This window comes from Dipodomys spectabilis, unplaced genomic scaffold, assembly GCF_019054845.1.
Source record: "Dipodomys spectabilis isolate Male_0828 unplaced genomic scaffold, ASM1905484v1 ptg000030l, whole genome shotgun sequence".
Lineage (NCBI taxonomy): Eukaryota > Metazoa > Chordata > Mammalia > Rodentia > Heteromyidae > Dipodomys > Dipodomys spectabilis.
Genome location: NW_024870707.1, coordinates 1,093,993 through 1,107,947, shown reverse-complemented (window position 1 = coordinate 1,107,947; position 13,955 = coordinate 1,093,993). Strand labels below are relative to the sequence as shown.

Below are 13,955 nucleotides of genomic sequence, written 5' to 3'. Positions count from 1 at the left end.
GTGCTCAAGGCTAGTTATTGTTCTACCACTTGAGCCACAGTACCATTTCCATTTTTTCTTTTTTTTATTGTGAAAATACCGTACAGAGGGGTTACAATTACATGGGCAAGATAATAAGTACATTTCTTATCAAGCATTGTTGCCTCCTCCTTTGTTTCCCCTTCCCATCCCTTCCCATCTCCCTCCCCCCACCCATTTTTTTCTGAGTGATTTATTGGAGATGAGTCAAACAGACTATCCTGCCCAGGCTGGCATTGAACTGTGATCCTCAGATCTCAGCCTCCTAAGTAGCTAGGATTACAAGTATGAGCCACTGGCAGATGGCTTCAAGTTCTTTATTAAATATGGTAGCCCCTATTTTGCTTTTCACAAATAATTGTGCTTACATTAAAAATAGTATACTAGGAAAATAGCACTCCAAATAATTCTGGCAATTACTGAGGAATCCCATTTGACAATTTTAAACCAAAACTCTCAGGTCTTAAAAATACAGCTGGGTGTCGGTGGCTCACATCTGTAATCCTAGCTACTCAGGAGGCTGAGATCTGAGGGTCACGGTTCAAAGCCCACCCGGGCAGGAGACTCTTATCTTCAATAAACCACCAGAAAATCGGAAGTGGCACTGTGGCTTAAGCGGTAGAGTACTCACCTTGAGCTAAAGAGCTGAGGGATAGCGCCCAAGCCCAGAATTCAAGCCCCATGACTGGGGGAAAAAAAATTGTTCTGGGCATGTTAATTCATGCCTGTAATCCCAGTTTTTGGGAGGCTGAGGCAGATTTTCAAGTTCCAGGCCAGATGAACTAATGAGATGCTATTGCTAAACAATAAAAAAAAAAATAAAAATAAATAAACGGGCTGGGAATGTGGATTAGTGGTAGAATGCTTACCTAATGTGCATGAAGCCCTGGGTTTGATTCCTCAGTACTACACAAACAGAAAAAGCCGGAAGTGGCACTGTGGCTCAAGTGATAGAGCGATAGCTTTGAGCAAAAGAAGCTTGGGGACAATACCTACACTCTAAGTTCAAGCCGCAGGCCTAGCAAAAAATAAAAGAAACAAAAATACATATATTCATGTACTAGAATATATCAGACATATTTGTCTTTTTTCTTCTGTGGGCACTGTCCCTGAGCTTATATGCTCAAGGCTAACACTCTACCACTTTGAGCCACAGCACCACTTCTAGCTTTCTGGTGGTTGATTGAAGAGTCTCACAGACTTTCTTGCCTGGGCTGGCTTTGAACTATGATCCTCAGATCTCAGCCTCTACAGTAGCTAGAATTATAGGCATGAGCCACCAACACCTAACACCACCCTAACATAGTTAGGATTGGATAGCTGTTTCAGATAGAGAGCCTGGCCCGGGAAGCCTCCACTGGAGTACTAAAAGACCTGATGCATGGCCTCATCACCTTAATGCTGGATTCCCGGATTGAAGATCTGGAGGAAGGACAACAGGTGATCCGTTCTGTGAACCTCTTGGTGGTGAAAGTTTTGGAGAAATCAGACCAGACCAACATCCTGAGGTATATTTGCAGAAAAGTCCAAATAGCCTCTCTTTTGTTTACAAATGAAAATTAGAAAGTCAACTATAAATTAGGTCAACTGTAAGTTCATATTTTTCTAATAAGTTGGCTTATTATTCTTATTTAGGAGCCAAAGTGTTCCAGTCTGAGACTATAGTTTAGTAGCAACTCAGTAGATGACTAATACTATGACTTCTCTAGAATGGACTATGAAATGTATCAGTTCTCCTAGCATGTTCATTTCAGGTACATTTCTCTCTGGTCTACCAATGACACTAAAAACCAGATAACTTTACCATAGTAAGAACTTAGTGATTTTTATTTTTAATAACCAAATGGTAAATAATCATAGGTGGATCCTTATCCATGAGTTCTCAGTTTACTAGATGGATAGGGAATATTCATAGTTGGCCTTTCAATGATTTGATTGTATTATAATGAAGTCTTGAAATATATTCATGTTGTTATGTTGGTATGTTTGTCTTTCCAGTGCCCTACTTGTTTTGCTCCAAGATAGCCTGCTAGCAACAGCCAGTTCTCCCAAATTCTCAGAGCTTGTTATGAAGGTGATGTTGAAATTACTTTATCTCTTTTTCTTTTCAAATATACCATCACTTTGTTAGACGTATAAGGAAAAAAAAAATTGAGCTTAAAACATTGAAATAAACTAAGACATATCTGAAAAGATGTCATTGGCAAACCTAGCATAGTAGTACACACTACTTGTAGTCCCAGCACACAGGTGGCAAAGACAAGAAGGTCATGAGTTCAAGGCCAGTCTGCGCCCTGTCTCCAGTGAGACAGTCTCATGTGCATGTGTATGTATACATATAAGCCCCAAGGCCAGCCTAATTTGAGCTCTTTTGCTCAAGGCTAGTGCTCTACCACTTGAGCTTGAGCCACAGCTCCACTTCTGGGCCCCTCCTCCCCCCCCACCCCCCCACTCTTTTTTGTGGTCAACTGGAGATGAGAGTCTCATGGGCTGTCCTGCCCCAGCTGCCTTTGAACCATGATCTTCAGATCTCAGCCTCCTGAGTAGCTAGGATTACAGGCATGAACCATTGGTGCCTGACTAATAAGTAAATAATTTTTAAAAAATAAAAATTCCCCTTTTGCCAATTTATACCCTGAGCTCAAGCCTAAAAACTTTTGGCCTCAGACAGCTGTATTGTAGATATTTCACCAATTCTCCTAGATTCAAATGGCAAGAAGTTTGATAGGACAGTTTTTAATTTTTGAGGGGTAAAGATGTATGGCCCTATAATATTTCAGTCTCTTAATTAGAGACTCTGAATGAACATATGTATAATATTGTAAGTCTACTACATGATAATAGTATAAGAAATCTTAGATTTAGTTAAACAATTTAAATTATTCTATTCTCAAGTACCAAGAAACCCAAAATGGAATTTCCTTTTTTTTGGGGGGGGGGTTCCGGTCGTGGGGCCTGAACTCTGGGCCTGGGCGCTGTCCCTCAGCTCTTCAGCTCAAGGCTAGCGCTCTACCACTTGAGCCACAGCACCACTTCCAGCTTTCTTTTCTTTTTAATTATGTGGTGCTGAGGAATCGAACCCAGGGCCTCAGGCATGCAAGGCAAGCACTCTACCACTGAGCCACCTTCCCAGCCCCAGAATTTCCTTTTTTTTTTTTTTTTGGTACCAGTACTTGAACTCAAGGCCTTATACCTTCACTTAAGGCTGGCACTCTACTAGTTGAGCCACACCTCTTCTTCTGGTTTTGTTTTTGTTTGTTTGTGGGGTTTTGGGTGGTTAATTGGAGATAATATCTTGAATGTGTCTGTACAGGTTGAGTTTGAACCATGATCCTCAGATCTCAGATTCCAGCCATGAGCCAGTGGTGCCTGGCTCATTTTCTTCATTTAAGCAGTTTCCTCTGAACATTGTCTTAAGATTGCCTTGTTTCTTCTTTATATGTGCTATTCTTTCGTACTTTGTAAGATTTGGCTTCCCATTCCAGGATCTTTTTGCAGTCTTTGTTAAATTTGAGCCTGGTGTTAACACCTTGCTGGAGTGAACAATTGTCCTCTAAACCTTTTCCTGATGCACCTATTCAGTGTAGATGACATACTTCTTCCTGTAAACCTGGACTATGTCAACCTGCTGACCTTAGACCTTAGTAATGTCCTCACACAGCCTAAACTTCACCATCCTTTCGAATGGGCAGAAATTTCTGCCCCAGCTCTTTGACAAGAGGGCAAGATACCTTCTTTACCACATTGAATTTTTTTTTTATTTTGTTTTTTATTTTTGTGGTTGTGGGGCTTAAACTCTGGGCCTGGGCACTGTCCCTCAGCTCTTCAGCTCAAGGCTAGCTCTCTACCACTTGAGCTACAGCTCCACTTCCGGTTTTCTGAGTAGTTTATTGGAGATAAGAGTCTCACAGACTTTCCTGCCCAGGCTGCCTTTGAACCATGATCCTGAGATCTCGGCCTCCTGAGTAGCTAGGATTACAGGTGTGAGCCATCGACACCTGGCTGAAAAACTTTTTATGGCTCAAAGGGATTAACTTCATTTTGTCCTCTACCACTTTTGGTGATGGCTGCAAAACACATTTTCACAATATTAAATGATGGCCTCCATCTCTGGGAGTGTGGGAAGAAAAAGGAGGGATGGATGGTTAGAAGGATGATTTGTCCTACTTCAGTGATTAACACAATTGAGATGATGTTTTCTATTCTAGTAGCTGAGAAGATCCACATTTATATACCTGCCCATCTTTTCTGAAGTGAGCTATGAACTTGGGAAGGATAACAAATTATCCTCATTCTTCAGTCACTTCTAACTATGTTTCTTTTTTTCAATAGTGTCTCTGGAGAATGGTTCGACTATTGCCAGACACCATCAACAGCATTAACCTAGACAGAATTCTTCTAGATATCCACATTTTCATGAAGGTGTTCCCTAAAGAGAAACTGAAGCAATGCAAAAGTGAATTTCCTATAAGGACCCTAAAGACCCTCCTGCACACCTTATGCAAATTAAAAGGACCCAAGGTGAATGAGAACAGCAACTGGTCCCTAAAGAGATCATAGAAGAACATCATGGGAAAGGCATTGCTACTATTTGAATGTGCTTGTCTCCCTCAGATCCTAGACCACCTCACAATGATTGACAATAAGAATGAGTCCGAGCTGGAAGCCCATCTCTGCCGGATGATGAAGCACAGTATGGACCAGACTGGCAACAAGTCTGATAAGGAAACAGAAAAGGGAGCTTCTCGAATAGTGAGTGGCCTGACTTGCAAGGTGAAGGCTTAGGGACTGGTATTATCATTCTCTTGTGGTGCTTAACCATTTCCATTCTAAAGTTCTAAAAATGAGAAATAATGATGTGTTTTGGGGCTTCAAGGAAAGTTTTCTATGGCCCCAAAGCATTGGTCCTTAGATAAATTCACTGTGGGCTCTATTTAATTGGGGAGAGATAGACCAGTTTCTCCATCATTAAGTGAGGGGAAAACCTGACTGAAGGCTCATCATGTTGATGGTTCTGCTGCAAACCTGCAGGACTGATGCCTCCCCTCCCTGCGGAACTTAGCAGGTCCAGATTTTGAGGTACTTTTCTGTTAAGAGCTTATCATTAGCTCCTAATTAATAATTCAAGTCAAATCAGCCCACCTTTGTGCCTTTCATTTTTCAGGATGAAAAGTCATCAAAGGCTAAAGTAAATGATTTCTTAGCAGAGATTTTTAAGAAGATTGGCTCCAAAGAGAATACTAAGGAGGTAAGAGGGAAAGAGTTAAGACTAAGGGGAGATGCTTTCTGGAAAAGGAGCACTAATACATCCATTCCAACTTCTTCCTTTTTCTTATTTATCAGGGTTTAGCAGAGCTATATGAATATAAGAAGAAATACTCAGATGCTGATATTGAACCATTTTTGAAAAATTCCTCACAGTTCTTTCAGAGTTATGTTGAAAGAGGTCTTCGGGTGATTGAGATGGAGAGGGAAGGCAAAGGCCGCATTCCCACTTCAACAGGTATGGATGATTTTCTTTGAGAGTTCCAGGAATGAGCTCAAAATAGCTCCCAGCTTGTAAATCTGTCAAAAACTAATAAGTAGCCAGGTGTTGGTGGTGGCTACTCAGGAGGCTGAGATAAGAAAATCTTAGTTCAAAGCCAGCCTAGGCAGGAAAATTTGTAAGACTCATCTCTAATAAACTACCCGAAAACCAGAAGTGGCACTGTGGCTCAAGTGGTAGAGCTAAAGAGCTGAGGGACAGTGTCCAGGTCCAGAGTTCAAGCCCCACAACAGACCAAAAAAAAAATGGTTAAATGATATAAATTAGTGAATGAATATCCTAAGTTCAAGCTGAAATGTTACTATCTCCACAATAAATTATTTTTTAAAAACACTGAAAATTGGACTGGGAAGGTGGCTCAGTGGTAGAGCGCTTGCCTTGCATGCATGAGGCCCTGGTTCGATTCCTCAGCACCACATAAGCAAAAAAGGAAAAAAAACGGAAGTGGCGCTGTGGCTCAGGTGGTAGAGCTCTAGCCTTGAGCTGAAGAACTTAGGGACAGCGTCCAGGCCCAGAGTTTAGGCCCCAAAACGGGACCAAAAAAAAAAACCACTGAAAATTACTGCTCTCAGTCTAGTGGCATCTTGAAAGAGGTTTTAGTTAGAAAAAACTGCCACAGCCTTCAACCAGATAGAGCCAGCTGCAAAAGCCCCCTGTCAGGGCAGAGTACAACTGTCGCGTTTACTCTGTGTTAAGGTTTTGTCCAAGTTCAATGAACTGTACCTACTATTCAATTTCAGAGTTTGTTTGTGTTTCTGATTCAGGTCACATTCTCTTTGCATGTCCTTCTCAGCTAAAGCTTCATTTCCACTCTTAACCAGTTGGAATATTCCTAGTTTTTGATACCTTATATTACTCCTCTCCAAGAAACTATTTTTGGGGGGGCAGGGAGTAATGGGGTTTTCTTGAAGATGGGGAGCAGAGTGTATACACATATTTATATACAGAAGGGCCTCTTTCTCTCATTTTTCTCTTCTTAAAAAAAAATACCTTCTTTGCTTTTCCCTGTGTTACACTTCTATTTTTTTTCTTCCATTTTTCTTTTGGAAGAATAACAAATTTATGTTGATGTAAAATTGGCATTCATGTACACTTATACAACCACTTTGGAAAGCAGTCTGGAGCGTCCTTAGAAAGCTAAAGATTGACCTCCCTTATGACCCAGTCATACCACTTCTAGGCATCTACCCTGAACAACAGGAACCAATATACAAGGACACGTGCACCTCCATGTTTATTGCAGCACTGTTCACAATAGCTAGGATATGGAAACAACCCAGATGCCCCACCACAGATGAATGGATCCAAAAACTGTGGTATCTATACACAATGGAATATTATGCAGCCATTAGAAATGACAAAATAATAGCATTTGCAGGGAAATGGATGGAGCTAGAAGGAATCATGTTGAGCGAAGTAAGCCAAGAGCAAAGAGACAAACGGTACATGGTCTCCCTGATAAGTGGATGTTAAATCCAAAATGTTAGGTGATACGACAAAATTAACAGGACTTAAGAAACAAAGAACTGGGGCTGGGAAGGTGGCTCAGTGGTAGAGCGCTTGCCTTGCATGCCTGAGGCCCTGGGTTCGATTCCTCAGCACCACATAAGCAAAAAAAGAAAAAAAGCCGGAAGTGGCGCTGTGGCTCAAGTGGTAGAGGGCTAGCCTTGAGCTGAAGAGCTGAGGGACAGCGCCCAGGCCCAGAGTTCAGGCCCCACGACCGGACCAAAACAAAACAAAAAAAGAAACAAAGAACTTCCACTCATCTGGTCCAATCACTACTAAATATCCCCATGCTGCTGATCACATGTATGGTGTATATGTGTACACTGTTATATGTTATAGACCATGATAGACAATTTGCCCCAGGAAAGTTAGAATGAACTTGTGACTTTAAATGAGCATCATTATTCCACAATACTGTGAAATTTGGGAAATTATGTAATCACTTAATCACAATTAAAAAAAAAAAAAAACCTCGGGGAAGGTAGGGAGGGAAGGGATAGTAGGGGGAAAACAATGGAGGAGGTAACAATGCCCAATAGGAAGTGCACTCATTCATTACCTTACTCATGTAACTGTAACCCTCTGTATAGTATCTTTACAATAAAAAAAGTAAAAAATAAATAAAATTGGCATTCATGCCAAGCACTGATGGCTCATACCTATAATCCTAGCTACTCAGAAGGCTGAGATCTGAGGATCTCATTTTAAAGCCAGCCTGGGCAGGAAAGAAAGTCCGTGAGACTGATAAACAAAAAAGGCAGAAATGGCACCGTGGCTCAAGTGGTAGAGTGCTAGCCTTAAGTAAAAGAAGCTCAGGGACAGTGCCCAGGCCTAAAGTACAAGCCCCAGGATTTTGGGGAGGAGGGGGAGGAATTGGTGTTCTTGTTTTGTGGTACTGAGAATCAAACCCAGGAACCCAGGGCCTCAATGTATGTAAGACAAGAATTATATCACTGAGCCCAAGTTATTTTTAAAATGTTGTATTTTATGATTGTTCCCTCTCAGAAGTTAAGGACCTGAAATTGATTTTCTTGCTCTTGTTTTGGTTTAGTTAATGGTTTTCCTTCTCCTCCCAGAACATTGATCTTTGTGACAAGGTTATAAACACTCTAATGCTAAACACCTCAGCATCTCTCTGTGTCCCTCATAAGGACCTCTTTTTTTTTTTTTTTTTTTGGGTCCAGTCGTGGGGCCTGAACTCTGGGCCTGAGTGCTGTCCCTCAGCTCTTCAGCTCAAGGCTAGTGCTCTACCACTTGAGCCACAGCGCCACTTCCGGCTTTTTTCTTTTTGCTTATGTGGTGCTGAGGAATCGAACCCAGGGCCTCAGGCATGCAATGCAAGCGCTCTACCACTGAGCCAACTTCCCAGCCCTCATAAGGACCTCTTAAAGGTCATAGGGCCCACATAGTTCTTTACAGCAAAGAGCTCCCAGTTTTATTAACTGGTCTAAATTTAATCTGAATCTTCTTTTTTTTTTTTTTTTTTTTCTTTTTCCAGTCCTGGGGCTTTGACTTTGGGTCTGGGCACTGTCCCTGAGCTTCTTTTGCTTAAGGCCAGCACTCTACCACTTGAGCCACCATGCCACTTCTGGCTTTTTGTGTTCATGTAGTACTGAGGAATTGAACCCAGGGCTTCATGCATGCAAAGCAAGCACTCTACCAATAAGCCACATTCCCAGCCCTTAATCTGCAGATTTAAGGTGCACAGGTGTTTTAGTTGGGCTCTTCTAATATATTCTGCAGTAGCTCTTTTGGATTGCTCAAGTCAACCCTGTGATTCCTGGAATACCTTTTGCATAACCAGGGTGTGGTTGGACTGTCCAACTTACATTCCACCTGTCTATTAATCCTTGAAATTCTCTTTGAGTTTATCTTGAATATTTGAGAACGCCTTTTATCACCAACTCCAGATAAACCTTTGTTGATTGCTTTGGTTTTGAGCACAATGAAGAGCCTCCAGAGATTTTTTTTGTGGGTGGGATTTTGTTTTGTTTTGTTTTTTGCTTTTGCTTTAGGGATTAAACCCAAATCCTTATGGTATTTACTGGTTACACCACCAGCCCTGGAAATTTAGTTTTTATTTATTTTTATTTAGATTTTATTTATTTTTATTTGAATTCAGGACCTCATGATCGCTAAGCAGATAGTCTACCACTTGATCCGTACTAGCAGTTCTTTTAGCTGGATCCAGATGGAGACTCATGCATATTTTGCCTGGGGCCAGCTTTGAACTGTGATCTACCTACGACATCTTGCATAGTTCAATTATACGCATGCACTACCTTGCAGGATTGGTTTGTTGGTTGAGATAAAGTCTTGGTAACTTTTTTGCCCAGTTGTCCTTGAACTAGAGTCCTCCCAATCTGTGCGTTCTGAGCAGCTGGGATTACAGATATGAGCTACTCTACCATTGGAAATTAGTGTTCTCAGTGGCAGATTAAGCAAAGAAGTCTGGAAATGTGGTACATGTACATATCAATATTGTTTATATTTTCCTCTCTAGGCATCTCCCCTCAGATGGAGGTCACATGTGTGCCTACCCCAACAAGCACAGTGTCCTCCATAGGTAACACTAATGGAGAAGAGGTGGGACCATCTGTCTACCTAGAAAGGCTAAAAATCCTCCGACAGCGGTGTGGTCTGGACAACACAAAGGTATTCCTCCTTCCTTCTATGTGGGTCTGGAGGACTGCAGGTCAGGGGCAGGCTAGCCCAGAGGGAGTCACTTGGCCCTAGTGCATCCCAGCCTGCTTTCCCTGAACTTACGTGGTGTCTGTTTTTCCCTCACTAGCAAGATGATCGGCCTCCACTGACCTCTTTGCTCTCCAAACCAGCAATCCCCCCAGTGGCCTCTTCTACAGACATGCTGCACAGCAAGCTCTCCCAGCTGCGAGAGTCACGGGAGCAGCACCAGCACTCAGCCCTGGATTCCAACCAGACCCACTGTGCCGGAACCCTGACCTCCTCTTCCACAACCAACATAGATGACTTGAAAAAGAGACTGGAGAGAATAAAGAGCAGTCGCAAATGAAGCTGCCCATCCTCCACACCCTGCAGCTTTAGTTTACTAAACTAGAAGCCCTGTAGTGTGAAGTGGCCGCTGCAGGCCTAGCATACGTACACAGACTGATCGTAAGTACTCAGCAGCGTGGACGTGGATGGGGACAGGAATGGGAAAGAGCGCAGGGCACTGGGCTGGACAGGGCAGCGCTCTGTGCCTCCCATCTGCACAGCATCACTGACACCACCTCCGCTTCCACCTCTAGAAGACTGTTGTGGATTAGCTTAGTGTACAGACTGAAACAGCTGCCCTCAGCTCAGACTAGGTTCCATATCCTCCTCCTTTTGTTTTCTTTTTACTTGCTCATTTGTAAAATTGTCCTAATCTTTCCTAGCTTTTAACTATTAGAAACTCTTTAATAGTTTTCCGTTGAGTTTGTGAGCTCTTCTCTCTGTAGCCCTGAAGGGTCACTGTATTCTGTATGAATGCATGGCATGAGACAACTAATTTAAGAGTCTTTTATAAATAAAGTTTGCATTAACTATACCTGTTTCCCCAAGTGCTCCATATTTGTGAGAGCTGGCACCTCTTTATGCCACCACACCTCTGCCCCCCGCAGGACTGCTGGATGCTCAGCACCTGCCTTCCAAGCACTGCCTTCTCTTGGCTCTCACCCTCCAAGCCACGTCACTCACTGCAATAGGAGAGACTCGCTTTTCTGCTTTTCCCATGCGGTTCCTATGGAGTCAGGAACTCTCACCTTTCCTCAGGTGAGGCTTTGGTTGACTTCCCCCAGTCTCCCAATGTTCTCTGGTAGTTCCAAGGAACTCCTGGTATCAGTCACTTAGATGCTCAAGTGGACTTGAGATTGCATTGGCTGGCCTGTAATGGTTACCACCCCATAAATGGATCAGTGAGAATTCAGTCCTTTCCTTCCCATCTTGAGACTCTTTGTCCAGACTACCAGTTGCTTTATACCTGATCTGAAGACTCACCCCTGGGATAAATTCCACAGCAACTGTGTCCACAGTCAGAAAAACTCCTTACAACTAAGAAGTTCTGGGTGCCAGGGGAGGCTTCGGCAATCCTAACAGCTTTGACTTTTAGCCCACCATCTATTCAGCTGGTGTTCAAGAAATTAAAGACTGACATGAAACGAATCCCCTCTTGGTTGTCCATCAAATCAGTCTTCCTTCCCTTGGTTCCAGGCATAACGTTTTTTTTTTTTTTTTGGTCAGTCAGTTGGGCCTGAACTCTGGGCCTGGGCACTGTCCCTCAGCTCTTCAGCTCAAGGCTAGCACTCTACTACTTGAGCCACAACACCACTTCCGGCTTTTTCTGCTTATGTGGTGCTGAGGAATCAAACCCAGGGCCTTATGCATGCAAGGCAAGCGCTCTACCACTGAGCCACCTTCCCAGCCCCCAGGCATAACTTCGAAGTGATCTCTAAGCTGCCCAGAGTTGACCTTGCTTTTCTCCCTTATAGGACTTCATGGAGAGAGGTAAGTGTTCATGACAAGATAGGAATTTGCAGCTGTAGAAGGACCAATTTGGGCCATAGTATTTCCCACCCAGCAGCTAGATTTGGGTTCATCTGCATATCACACATATGTATTTGACTGCACTGGGTCTAGAGTTAGAAAAGCTCATTGGAGGGGCTGGGAAGGTGGCTCAGTGGTAGAGCGCTTGCCTTGTATGCCTGAGGCCCTGGGTTCGATTCCCTAGCACCACATAAGCAAAAAAGAAAAAAAGCCGGAAGTGGCGCTGTGGCTCAAATGGTAGAGCGCTAGCCTTGAGCTGAAGAGCTGAGGGACAGCACCCAGGGCCAGAGTTCAGGCCCCACAACCGGACCCAAAAAAAAAAAAGAAAAGAAAAGCTCATTGGAAAACTCCAAGATCTCAAAGCTTGCAACACTGACGGTGATGTTGAGATATGAAAATATGTGTTCTTGTTTAAAAAACAGGTTCTAGAGCCTGGTGCCAATGGTTTAAGCCTGTAATCTTAGCTACTCAGGAGGCTGAGATCTGAGGATCACAGTTCAAAGCCAGCCCAGGCAGGAAAGTTCATGAGACTCTTATCTCCAATAAACCACCAGAAAACTGGAAGTGGCAGTGTGGCTCTAGTATTAGAACACTAGCTTTGAGCTGAAGAGCTAAGGGTCAATGCCCAGACCCAGAGTTCAAGTCCCATGACTGACCCAAAAAAAAAAAGGGGGGGTCTGAGTGTTCTTTTTTTCAGTACTGAGGGATTGAACATGAATTTTATGCTTACTCAGCAGACCTCTCTACCACTTAAACCATTCTCCAGCCTGGCTATTTTGCTGATAATTTTGGAGATGGAATCTCGTGGATTTTTTTTCTGCCCTGGGCTGGCTTCAAACCACAATCCAGATCTCAGCCTCCTTAGAAAGCACAATCCACCTTGCTTAGCAGTGCGTTCATTCTGAATCCCTTCCACCATCCTTTGGTTAAAATTCTGGGTGACAGAGATACTGCAAACTCACTGAAGTTGCACTGCATTTTCTTTTTAATCCTGCTTTATGGTCAATCTAAAAGAATAAAAAGAACTCTATCCTAATTCTCTGTTGCTTCATGTAGTGAAAAGTGAAAGACTGTGTGTGATGGGCCATATCTGTAATCACAGCACTTGGGAGACTAATGCCAGCCAGGGCTACATAGTCCATGAGACCCCATCTCCAAAATTACCAGCAATAAAAGCCAGACTGGAGATTTGGTTCAAGTGATAGAGCACAAGCCAAGTTAAGCCTGAGGCCCTGAGTCTAAACAATATACTGCCAAGTAAAGAAAAAGATCCCGCGGGGCTGGGAAGGAGGTTCAGTGGTAGAGCACTTGCCTTGCATGCCTGAGGCCCTGGGTTCGATTCCTCAGCACCACATAAGCAAAAAGAAAAAACCCGGAAGTGGCGCTTTGGCTCAAGTGGTAGAGCGCTAGCCTTGAGCTGAAGAGCTGAGGGACAGCGCCCAGGCCCAGAGTTCAGGCCCCACGACCGGACCCCCCCAAAAAAAAGAAAGAAAAGGATCCCTTTTGCACTTATTCAAGTTAATTGAAGATCAGCTGAGAATGGTAACCACTATGCTCTTCTCCCGTCTTACATCCTCGTGGCTCAGCCTCCACGAAGTATGAACAGGTGCACGGTTCACATGAGTTGAAACTCACTGTCACCTGTGTTTTAGGCTGCAGTGGCCCCTGCATCATAAATGTCCCAACAATGCCATGGTACTTTATAACTGAGGAACGTGATGGAGCTCTGTGGCCAGGCAGCAGTGGGGCACCCTATGAGTCCTGCTGATAGTAACCTGGAAGACAGCTGCCATAGGGCCCCCTTTGCAGTCCTGCACCATGGTTTCTTAATTTGTCTAAAGCCTTTACAGATCCACCAAACTCCCTCTAGCCCCTATTTTCCGGAAAATCTCTGCTAAACACTGTTAGGAGAATTCTAGGAAACAGCTGCCCTGTACTATCATACGCTGTTTGTGGGAGGAAAGAGGAAGTGACCAGTAAAGGGCCTTTAACCATGCCAGGGTAGGTGCCCAGGCCAATTGGCAGGCAGTGTTGGGAGTCAAAACATCAGTGTCTTTCAGAGTGCTTCCTGGGCAGTGGGCACTAAATGAGCTGTGGGACCTTTGTACGTGTAAAATACAAAGAAACAGGTTCGGGCAGGTCAGGAGGAGCTTTGTCTGTGCTTACCCCTTCTCTGCCTGGAGCCACAATATGAACCTGAGTAACTTAACACCTGAGTTCCCGTACTCCTAACTACCGTTTCCCACAGTACTCCCAAAGGAAGGCATTTTCTAATCTGAGCCTCACTGCAGGTAATAAATTGGCCTTTTTTTTTTTTTTTTTTTTTTTTTTGGGTCCAGTTGTG

The 13,955-nt window shown here is 43.5% G+C and overlaps 1 protein-coding gene across 3 annotated transcripts in view; it reads left to right on the top strand.

Annotated features, from left to right (window-relative positions):
- Nucleotides 1–10,637, top strand: part of Ckap5 (cytoskeleton associated protein 5) — a 93,202-nt gene extending 82,565 nt beyond the window's left edge. For 2 of the 3 annotated variants that reach the window (XM_042675895.1, XM_042675896.1), the window contains exons 37-44: nt 1,339–1,526; nt 2,017–2,092; nt 4,351–4,539; nt 4,633–4,791; nt 5,183–5,266; nt 5,362–5,521; nt 9,573–9,724; nt 9,861–10,637. In XM_042675895.1, the coding sequence (XP_042531829.1) occupies nt 1,339–1,526; nt 2,017–2,092; nt 4,351–4,539; nt 4,633–4,791; nt 5,183–5,266; nt 5,362–5,521; nt 9,573–9,724; nt 9,861–10,100 (1,248 nt within the window). In that variant the 3' untranslated portion in view covers nt 10,101–10,637. The remainder of the gene's footprint in view (nt 1–1,338; nt 1,527–2,016; nt 2,093–4,350; nt 4,540–4,632; nt 4,792–5,182; nt 5,267–5,361; nt 5,522–9,572; nt 9,725–9,860) is intronic. The other variant, XM_042675897.1, reaches the window with a different exon arrangement.
- Nucleotides 10,638–13,955: the final 3,318 nt, after the last annotated feature.